The 12,045-nt window shown below is 39.2% G+C and overlaps 1 protein-coding gene across 1 annotated transcript in view; it reads right to left on the reverse strand.

The window, feature by feature from the left end:
- FAM120A (family with sequence similarity 120 member A) overlaps positions 1 to 12,045 on the reverse strand; it is a 118,536-nt gene that overhangs the window by 85,097 nt on the left and 21,394 nt on the right. The window contains exons 2-3 of the mRNA XM_069575625.1: positions 9,196 to 9,442; positions 6,176 to 6,258 (exon numbers count right to left, since the gene is read on the reverse strand). Coding sequence (XP_069431726.1) covers positions 6,176 to 6,258; positions 9,196 to 9,442 — 330 coding nt within the window. The remainder of the gene's footprint in view (positions 1 to 6,175; positions 6,259 to 9,195; positions 9,443 to 12,045) is intronic.

The raw sequence follows: 12,045 nt of genomic DNA on the forward strand, positions 1-12,045 counted from the left end.
ACAGGGAAAGCAGCTCAGATAAGATACAAATAAGCAAGCATCTTTTGAGTTCAGTCTTGTATTCTCCATCTAAGGATTCCTTATATAAATTTTAAATGAGCAAAGAATAAAACTTCTTACCTAAGTTTCCACGACCTAAAAGCATACACCCCAGCACCATGAACCTGTGTGCTGAAATTCCATAGACTGTTAATTATGTGCAGCTCACTGAATGCATGACACTGTAATAATAATATTAGTAGGGTGTACATTTTAAAACAATTTTGGAGTATGAATATCAATCTGTTAAAAGTGGTTCTCTTCCAAGAGTGAAATTATAAATAGCTCTTATTTCCACACTGCATAATGGTTGAGTTTTTCAACCATTTCTAGGCCCCTAACAATATTTTCTCTAGAGCCCCCAAAGTCCTTGGGTTTTAGGAAGTACTTTTTAGCTCTTATGATACAATGACTTTTTGAGGGGAAAAAGGTATGAGTTAACTTCAATTAACATTAATACACAAGCAGGAATTCCTTCTTTAGAATGTCCTACAGTGCCCATGCTGCCACCTCTTGCAATGCCTTAAAAGGTAGAACTCAAAGTAAATGAAGCCCATCTTTCTATTGATGCACAATTTATATTCAACCTTCTTTCAAAAAAGATTCCAGGAAGTCTGATCACCAATCTCACTCTAGTGAAGTTGCACAGTATGTTAGATATACCATAAAACTTCAAAAGGCCTGAAATCAGGCTGCTCTTCTCTCTGGAAGCTGGCTCCATGGTGTGAAACCCAGAGAGGGGCCATGAGGAGTGGAGATGAAAATCACTGGTGGGCTGGACACTGGTGAGCAGGTGCTACCCATGGAGCTCCTTCCGGGAAGCCAAGAGAGAGGAGATCCTTCAAGTCCTGGCTTCATTCTGAGGGCCCACTGCAAGCTGTGCCATTTGCCATGACTTTGAGAATGCTGGGGTTGTGTGGCCTGCACGATGAGACACAGATGGCTCTTCTGTCCACTTCCACATTCCTGGGGACCCTGACATACCACTCTCCCAGAATCAGACTCCCTCCTCCCCCAGGGTCAACCGCCACATCCTGTCCCTAAAGACATTTGTAAAAAGGATTGCTCAGTGACTTTTGGTGGCAGACAGTAAGATGTAAACATATAGAGATAACTTTTAGTAAAATTCTAGGTAAATTTAAAACAAAACGTTCCTGAGGTGACCTACAAGAGTGTCCTGGTATAAGCTGCCTCAGGGAAAAGATATTGCTGGTAAAGGAGGGTGACTAAAAGGTTAATCCAAAGGTAGAGGTATAAACACTAAAGACTACTTAAATCAGAAAGAGACATGTACAAGAGCTAGGACTTAGATTTTGAGAAGAGCCAGAAGCAAGCAAGGAAGTTTTCGAGGAGACATTTTAACTGGACACACACAGGGAGGAGTTCAAGAGAAACTAGCATCTGCCTGGCCTGTGGCTGATGGGCAGAGCGGGGCTGGGGCAGTGGGGTGGTGACGGTGGCGTGGGCAGTTGTGTCCAGGGGAAGGTCTCCTCTGCCTGCCTGCCACACTGGGGAAGTGGTACAGAGAGGCCAAAATAGAACCTGAAGAGCTATACAGGAGAACACCACTTGTAGGAGGTCTAAGGAGAGGAAAGGTGAGCATAAAACTTGCAAAGCGGAAATGACAAAGGGACTCTGGGGCAGGAAACACTTGGGAGTCAGGAATGACTGACAGGGATAAAACTCAAAATATATGAAACTGAATATGAAGTTTGGGAATACAAAGACCTGCAACTTATGATTCAACTTAAGAAAACACTTTCCATTAAAAAATTCAATGCCAAACCCAAATAAAAAGTTCCATAACTTTCAAGGACTCAAAATCATAAAACCATTTTTAAAAATTCAAAAAGCACATATAAAAACGGCACTCATCTGGCACATGCTTACAGCCAGGAGGTGTTCCCAAGCAGAGCTGATCACCTAACATCCCAAAGGACTCCCACCTCTGCTTCTAGAATGTGATGTGACTTAAAACGGGCTCCTGCTGTGCTGAAAACAAACGAAATATACTTTAATTCCAAAACTAAGAAACTTTACTTCCATAACTAAGAAACTAGAAGTTCTTAACATGTAAACAAGTATTGAAAAGCTTAAAAACTTGACTGGCTGCCTTAACTTCCCCTTTTCTACTGCCCTAACTTGATTTGTAGGTTTTTAAGTGTGTTTAGCATTGCACACCTACTCTAATAAGCACTATCCCTGATTAATAAGGCAGCACAAAACAGAATTCTGCTCCCTTCCTAGCCTTCTCTGTGGGGATCGCCTCATGATCCAACTGCCTCAGCTGTTTATCACCAGCCACTCCAGGTTCTGCTTGTGCTTCTGAATCCAGAGCCCCAGCCACGCTCTCCTATTGGCCCAACCAGCACTGTGGATGGTGATGTCGAAATGTCGACAGGAATAAGATTATGACATTACACGTTAAGGGGGGATTTGAATTTATTAGATAATAAGTTCATATAACAGCAACCCTCTGTGAACAATAAACTAGTAGATATGAACTCAGTGAAATACTTTGGCAAAATAAAGTAGGAGAAAAGGAATGCTTGAAATCGGGGAAGCAAAATCAAGTATCCTTAAAAACTGTATACAACATACTCTGTTGAAAAGAAAAAAAATCATAAGAAAGTTTTATAATCAACAACTAACCAAATTTTCAAAAGATGTAGTTAGTTTTATAACTGGGAAAAAGCAATTAAAAAAGCAGATGGGCACAAACAATTCTAAACAGTAGTACGTTCATGAGAAAAAACCCCATATTCAATATCCCACAGACTAGTTACACAGAGTGAGGTCAGAAAGAGAAAAACAAATATCACATATTAACGCATATATATGAAATCTAGAAAAATGGCACTGATGAACCTATTTGCAAGGCAAAAATAGAGACAGAGAGAACAGGCCTGTGGACACAGTGGGGGAAGGAGCGGGCAGGAGGGATTGAGAGAGTAGCGCTGAAACATATACGATACCATCTGTGAAACAGAGTGGGAAGTCGCTGAGTTATACGGGGGGGGGGCCAGACATTGTGCTCTGTGACAACCCAGAGGGATGGGATGGGATGGGGTCGGGGGGTGGGTGGGAGATTTGAGAGGGACAGGACATGTGTATGCTTATGGCTGATTCGTGTTTTTGTATGGCAGAAGCTGACACAACATTATAAAGCAATACTCCAATTAAAAAGAAAAAAAAAATCCCAGTTTTTGTTAAGATGATACTACACACAGAAGGAGAAGGCAGTGGCAACCCACTCCAGTGCTCTTGCCTGGAAAATCCCATGGATGGAGGAGCCTGGTGGGCTGCAGTCCACGGGGTCGCTAAGAGTCGGACACAACTGAGCAACTTCACTTTCACTTTTCACTGTCATGCACTGGAGAAGGAAATGGCAACCCACTCTAGTGTTCTTGCCTGGAGAATCCCAGGGACGGGGGAGCCTGGTGGGCTGCTGTCTCTGGGGTCGCACAGAGTCGGACACAATTGAAGTGACTTAGCAGCAGCAGCACACACAGAAACTGTGTATAAAGGTCAAAACATAAAAGTTTTGCAATTTTTTAACTCAAAGCCAGACGTTTTACTTTTCGTAATGTCACTTTAAAAAATCCTACAGCTTATCAAATCATTGAAAAATTATGTTGGACTGCTTCGCTATTATGCCATAAAAATACCTAGCTAATATTTAAAATACACATGTTGATAATGCAAAAAATTTAGTTTTTTAAAAAACCCACAAGTGTATAGAAATCTGCTGCCAATGCAGAGGACATGGGTTTGATCCCTGGTCCGGGAAGATTCCACGTGCCCAAAGGCAACAAAGCCCATGTGCCACAACTACTGAGCCCACGAGCCTCAACTACTGAAGCCTACGTGCCTAGACCCTGTGCTCCACAGCAAGAGAAGCTACTGTGGTGAGAAGCCTGCGCACTGCAACAAAGAATAGCTCCCGCTCACCACAACTAGAGAAAGCCTGTGCACAGCAACGAAGACCCAAAACAACCAAAAGTATATAAATAATTTTAAAATACATACATACACAAACAATCCTACAAACAACTTCCACAGAAAACAGAAAAATGTCAACGTAGACTTATATTAAATGACATTAATTTAGTTGATGTGATGACAGTAATATAATTAAGAGATTATCCTTATTTTTAGGTGGTGGTGTTGATATAAACCAAGGGATTCCCAGGTGGCTCAGTGCTTAAGAACCTGCCTGCCAATTCAGAAGACGCTAGTTCAGGCCTTGGGTCGGAAAGATCCCCTGGAGTAAGAAACAGCAACTCAATCCAGTGTTCTTGTCTGGAAAATTTCATGGACAGAGGAGCCTGGCAGGCTACAGTCCACAGGGTCACAAATGGTTGGATACGATGGAGCAGCAGCAGCCGATATAAACCAAAGTTTTCACAGATAAAGTGTTATGATCTCTGCAACTTACTTCCAGATAGTTGAGTTAAAAAACACACACACAGATATAAATAATCTTTACAGCAAACTGTTAACAACAGGTGAACCAAGGTGATGGATATGTGAATAGATATTTTCTATTTCAACTTTTTATATATTTTTATTTTTATTAACAAACTATTAGGAAAAGTACGTGATAATGATACTTGCGATCTACTAGTGGATTGAGCTGGTTTTCCAATAATTCTTTAAACAGTTCCTCACTTCTAACCTCTAACACACGAAATAAGGCGAGCTCAATTTAAACATATGTATACCGTCTGGGGATCCTGGGAGCCTCTCACTCACCCCTCCTACTCAAAACAATACAAACCTTGTAAAAAAAACAAGCTTTCATAAAAGCATACCGTTTAATAAGCTAATGAGCCTAATACTTCTGAGTCTACCTGATTTCAGACTGTACTTTTCTGATTCTGCAAGTCATTAATGGTATCACCAGGAGCTTGGAATCAAGTTTACAAATTGTAGTACTTTGTAAATGAAAACACACCTGAAGAACATTCTGGCCAATAGCAAATAGACAGCGGTTTTCCTTCAGGCGGGAAAAAAAAAAAAGGCAAAAGAAAACAAGTAACTCAAACAAAAGGAGAAAAACTGACCTTCCAACAGAAGCTGAAAAGCCTCATACCGAGAACTGTTAGGATAAAAAGGAAAATATCAGGGCCTATCAATAAGAAATGGAAAAAAAAAAAAAAAGGGTTCTAGGCACCAAGGAACAAGATGAAAGAGGCAGGAGAGGAATGCCACCTGAACTTCCAAGTATCACAGTTTGCTGTAAGTTAAACACTGAAAATCCTATTTGGAGGACAATTCTGACAATAGGAAAACATGCATTCAGAAACCACTCCATGCAACCTCCCCATTACCACAAGGAACTGAGGCCCAGGCTGCCGGCCAGTCTAGGTTCAGAATTCCCAACTTCCTATCTAGGAAGTGGCAGCTATGACGACAACACTGACAGCAGAGAACACCACACCAATTTTCTCAGCAAAGGGAATTCAGAAAATCACAGGAAGCCACTCACAAATACAAGTTCCCTAGTGACTCATACCACTCCACTACTATGCTCACATCAAACTGTAAACCCTCCCACTTTAGAAAATCAAAGTTAAGGGCATCTTCCTGGATGTTCATTACTTTCACAAACAGGAAGGGGAGAAAAATAAGAAAATAAATATCAACGGAACAGTACAAATAGACCATTTTTCTAATGAACTTGGGTCTCCTCAATCACTCATAAAGCATTAAAACTATAGATTTTTACAATATTAGAAAATCAGTAAGAAAATTATGAAATTTATCAAACTCTGCTAAGATATTGATCCATAACAGCAGATGATATTATCTATTGAAAAAATAATATTTGCAAGAAAAGAAAATACGTACAAACTTTAGCTAAAAAATTTACACCTATCTAGGTACATGACATGAAGAATTCATCTGAGGAAATTTTTAAAAACATTTATATATATTTCCCTAAAATATAGGTGCGGGGAACAATATAAGGTAGGTTCTTTGTTTTTTTGAAGGCAGCACAGATTGTGAAGTTAGGCGGAAGCATGATATTGCTAATTTTGCGGTATATTTCCTTCTACAATAAAGAAACATTGCTTAGATTATGAAAGGAAAAGGAAAAGCAACAAATGTTGGAAATAAAATTAATTTTTACCTTAAGTGAAGCTAGTGGATGTTCTGGACCAAGTAAACTCCAATGAAAGGAAGCCAGATCTTCATCAGGTAGAATGTGATTTCCTGGAATACAAACAGGGATACCACAAAAGCCATTACTGACAAGGGGGAAACTTAATATCACTGCATGTTATAATCTGTAGATTATCTTTGTTAGTTTTAGACTTTGCAATATGACTCCTTAGGACCACCTCATTTAATACACCGCATAAAACTTGCACACAGGCATTGAGAGTATTTCTTCATCTGTTAACACAAAACATACAGCAGGCCAACTTCTTGAAGCTGCTTCAACTACATTTCCATTATAAGCTTAACAGCATTCAAACTGAATAAACTGCATAAAAACCTAAGTAATTCCCCAGCACAGTATTAAGGTCAGTCTGATAATGCCAGATGCCAGATACCAATCTGATACAAGTTTTCGTGTGTTTATGAGAAGCTATGGCTCAAACTGCATTCTGTGAAGTAGGTGCAGATGCAGAATCTACCCAGTTATAAAACCTAAGGTTAAGTGACAATGCTTGCAGTTTGTGACATGGATCAACACCCTCCTCCTCCAATTTCTAGCACCACCCACAAAATAGATGTACAAAGCACAGACTACACTACCACCAAGAAGTGTCAGTCAGCTCTTTGCAATATCACCAGGCCTATGTCACAAGTAAGAATTGTATTCAGCTGAGAAACTACCTTTTTGGGGTGAACACTTTCCCTTCAATATAATGCTTAGATGCCTGATATACTAACATATTTGTTAGTTATTTTCATATAATTTAAAAGCAATAATTTCCTAAATAATTCTGTGATTTGTATATTATGATTTAGTCACCTCCACACTAAGCAGATACATTACTGAGCTGCTAACAGAAGGCAAGACAAGGTAAGCGCATCTCAGCATTGCTACTCATAATACTCTAGACACAGACATGTGACACAGGCTTGCCGAACTGTCACGACACCCACGAGAGCAGAGCCAGGCCCAAACCGTCAATCACTGAGTTCTGTATTGCCTTCCTCTGCTCACAGATAGCGCAGAACTTTCCTGTGAAGTATAAAGCATCTGAGATTTGTTTTTGAAGCTACCTACTATCTGAAAAAATATTAAGCCAATTCCAACATCAAATATAGTCTGTTAAAACTTGGGCCACATACTTAAATGAGTATTTCACTCAACTTTTCTAAAACAAAACATCTTATATTGCTATGCTTTCTATTACAAAAAGAAGAAATTATACTTTCTATTTTAAAAAAAGGAAAAATAATATTTCTATATGAGGACACTGAACTTTTCACACAAAATCTAAACTAAAATGCTCTAAAAATGCTCACCCAATTAAGACTTTATAATTTGCCTAAATTTTTTGAAGACATTTCAAGCCTTAAATTAATTCATTACTAAATTATTCACAGTGTTATTATTTTTCACTTCTTTTAATATTTCATAAACTATTAGTTGGTATTATCTCCCAAGAAATTTATTCAATGTTTCTTAAATAAGATAAACAAATACCCTTCCCAGGGTAGCTAAGGTATCCATATTCTAAAAGTAATGAAAATATTCCCATTCATTTAAAGTCAATTAACATGCCCAAGTCAATGGGTATAACATTTAAGTAAATATGAAACTTTTCATGTGTCCATCCACGTCATCACTTTTTAATACTTGAGGAAACATCCTTTTATATTTTAATATCTGAAAACATAAAAGTACTATATGCATTTAGAAATTAGGTTTAATCCTCTGAATCCCAAGTCACAAGAGTTCACTAAGAAAATGGACAGAAAATAGCCAAGTACAAACTTAAAGACATGTATTTGAGATTGGATCCAAATAAAGACAACTTGTAAAATCAGAATTTTTTTTATTAATTTGTGGTTACACAATCTGAAATTTTATCACCAAATAACATGAAAAATTATGGCTCCCTCACTATAATTTCTAGTTGTATAAAACTCTTTTGGAATGGTTATTGAAAAATCTGCTAATTAGAAATTTCTAAAAGCGCCCACAATATAGCCCCCCTTGTAAGCACAACCAGATCCTGTTGCTAAGCATTGCAGAATAAAAACTGAGAGAGTACAGTAAGATCTCACTTTTTCTTAAGACCACACATCTCTCAGAGAGGGCCTGAGTACCCCAAACAGCTCTCAATCTCATCACTGAAGTTCTTAGGTTTTACTCACAGAAGGGTCTTGCTCAGAAGACATTTACTTATACTGTGGACACAATTTTTACAAACTCTCAGCAAACTAGAGCCAGATTCTCAAGTAGCTAAGAGACATGCACATTCCAAGCACAAGAAAGGGAAGTTGACAGAAAAGATAGAAATAACTATAAACTACAGACATAAAGTGATAAATAAATGGATTACCTATTACCAAGTTGGACTTCCCTGGTGGCTTACCAAGTTACTTAAAAGAGAAAAATTTATATATAAAATCTTAGTTAAAACAAGATTTCAACCCTTCTAGATATCAGCATAAAAAATTCCTCCAAGGGAGTTTTTAAAGATATTTATACATTTACTTAAGATGCAGCCTTTGGAAACAAAGGTAGAATAGTTTATTTCTGTTGTTTTCCTTTTAAAGTAGTGAGAATCCTGAAAACAAGGGGAACACAGAACAGTGCTAACTTCACAGCAAATTCCCTTCTGTAATTTGTGTCAAAGGTTTAAATGTTTTTCACAGTGAGAACATATTAGCATTTGTGATTTTTAAATGTTATTTCCCCAAAACATTAAGAGCATTTTTTTCCCCAAAATTAGTTTATTGGCCTAGACGAAACAATACATAAACAAACACTTAGGAACAAAAGAAGCACATTATCAGCAAAAAATAATGAGTAAAGAATGTTACTGAAGAGGAGCCCATTCCCTGGTTTTTTAAAATTCAAGACACAATCCAAAATATTCTAGCACTGAAATTTAAAAAAAAATCAGTATGTTCCTGATACACATAACTTTTTCACAAAATGAGAGCTTTAACACTGCCACTTACCTAACAGAGCGGCAAAGATAGGGAAGCGGTTTGGGTTCAGGTCCAGCTGCTTGGCAACCTCATGCATCAGGTACTGGCTCGTGGTGAGACTCTTCCCATTCCGGCTCAGTTTTAGGGCGTGGGCACTGAAGTAGTAGGGGATGTTGCACAGAGCATAATCAGAGTCGTATGCAACCAAGCCATGGAAGCCGTTTTCTCTGCAGAAACCGATCACTTCTTGATGATGGTCCTCAATGCTCTGTGCAACCTGTGCAAGTAAGAAGAGCACCTCATCAGAGGCCAGTACCCCTGCAGCGTGCGCTGAATATGCAGACATATTTGCACAGAATCTGCAACTGCCAGATACGGAAGATATGCGAGAGTGCCAAACAGTCAAAACTGCCATAATAAAGTATGAGGCACATTGCTCAAATAAGAATTTCAGTAAGAAATATCTCCGCTCAGTAACTTATGATCCCAACCATACCGCAGATTAATTTTCAATTCTTATCAAATTCAAAGATCACCCTATTTAAAAGTGTACAACACCAGGTGGCCCCTGTGACAGTATTTTGAAGGCCGGGGGTCGGGGGGAGAAGGGGAAGACAGGAGGAAAATGAAGTGAGAAGGAAAGAGACAAAGGGGGAAGTAAAACCAAAATAATTTCTTCGAAGAAGATCACAGCAAATAAGTGAAATAATCGGAAGGATTTTCTAAACAAAAATAAAAGCCAAGTATTATCCATCACCAATCTGTCTACTAGTTCATATAGATCCTGAAGCATTGAGCGTATGGGACAATAAGAATGAACATGTGTTCAGTTCAGTTGTGTTTAACTCTGCGACCCCACTGACTGCAGCATGCCAGGCTTCCCTGTCCATCATCAACTCCTGGAGCTTGCTCAAACTCATGTCCATTGAGTCAGTGATGCCATCCAACCATCTCATCCTCTGTCGACCCCTTCTTCTCCTGCCTTCAATCTTTATCAGCATCAGGGTCTTTTCCAATGAGTCAGTTCTTCCCATCAGATGGCCAAAGTACTAGAGCTTCAGCTTCAGCATCAGTCCTTCCATTGAATATTCAGGACTGATTTTCTTTAATCTTCAAGTCCATGCTCCCTACCTCAAATCACTTTATTATGTAGAATTTTATATTTACAGCAATGTCTTAAGGCATTTAAAAATCACCAGTGATTCCTGTTTCCCAGACATCTTTAACATTAAGTCTGCACAATCTCCTAAAAGGTTTTTGAAATGAAAAGAGATTGTAAGTACCATTCCCTTGCTCCACTCCCCTCACAGGAGATCTAGAAAAGGCAGCATGGCTGCTTGCTTCATAGAATCAGATATCCTGTAAAGGAGATTATTTGTTACATAGTTGCTAAATCATGTCCAGACTCTTTTTGACCCCATGGACTATAGCCTCTCAGGCTCCTCTGTCAGAGGGATTTCCCAGGCAAGAATACTGGAGTGGGTAGCCATTCCCTTCTCCATGGAATCTTCCCGACCCAGGGATTGAACCTGTGTCTCCTCCTTTGGCAGGCATATTCTTTACCACTGAGCCACCAGATGGGGCAGAATTGAAGGTATGAGTTGAGTCAGTGTATAATGTATGTTTTGCAAAAGAGTTTATTAACCTATTCTCCTGGGAAACTGAGGCTAAGAGCAGTTCAGAACCTAGCTCTGCCCAGCTCTAGGACGACAGCAGTCCAGAGACATCCTCTCTGAGCACCCTTTGTCTACATGCCTCACAGCATATTACCTCATTACCCTCATAATAACCCAGCAAGGGGAAAGGAGCCAGCCCTGTGTGGTCACTAAGAAAGGTGTTCAACAAGCAGGGGAAGAGCAACTGTACTGGCTCAGACGTGAGTGTGGTATCTGCAGCCCCATCCTAGTGACCCAGGGTAAGCAGCAGGTGAAGGAGTCACAGCAGGCAGGACAGGTCTATGGCAGGTTTCCAAGGAAGGCTACTGGCAATGCAAAACAACAGGCAATACATTTCCAGAGCTGCAAAGCACTCATACTCTTTGACCCTGAAGTAATCTTACTCCAGGAAATACAGCCTAAGAAACCAACCCATCAGATAAAATAATGCTGCGAGCATAAAAAGGATGAAGGTAGCCTTCTATGGGAAAAATAATATTAAGGAGCTAGGCAAAGACAGAAACTACACAGTGTTGTGAAGAAACTTGAGAAAAGCTTGGAACAAAATATTAAACAAAACCATTTCAGAACACAATATTCAGTACATACAACCACAAAGGAATAAGCAAAAACTGACACAGTGGTTCAGGGTGATGCAAGTATGCTTTTTTAAAGAAAAAAAATTTTTTTCAAAGAAAAAGGTCACCTCTATACCACTGCCCTGGGGTCAAATATTCCTCCTTTCATATCCATCGCTCACCAGACAAGGCATACAACTTGCTCATCTGCATATCAAGGGTCTACGTTGGTACCTGGCATACAGTAAAAACTACTTAAGAAATGAAAAACTCTGGGGGTCCCAGTTCAGAGGCGGCCCCCCAGTCTTTAAATTATTTATAAAGGTTAATAGGATAAACTCTAATGAGTAGAAACCAACATCCATCAGAGCCTTATAGAGTGGTTTCATCGATCTGGTGAGAGTGGGATGTAGCGCTTTTCACAGTCATTTCCTTCCACAGACCCTTTCCCAAACACAATTCCCTGTTCATTCAGAACACTTGATTTCAGACTGGCATTAAAAAGTCAGGTAAATGAACTATTAATAGAACTACTAATAATTCACTACAACACTAATTTGCAAATGATTAACAATATCTTTTTTTTTACTTTTTATTTTGTATTGGGCTATAGCCAATTAACAATGTTGTGATAGTTTCAGGCGAAC

The sequence above is a fragment of the Ovis canadensis genome, chromosome 2 (assembly GCF_042477335.2).
Source record: "Ovis canadensis isolate MfBH-ARS-UI-01 breed Bighorn chromosome 2, ARS-UI_OviCan_v2, whole genome shotgun sequence".
In the NCBI taxonomy this organism is placed as follows: domain Eukaryota; kingdom Metazoa; phylum Chordata; class Mammalia; order Artiodactyla; family Bovidae; genus Ovis; species Ovis canadensis.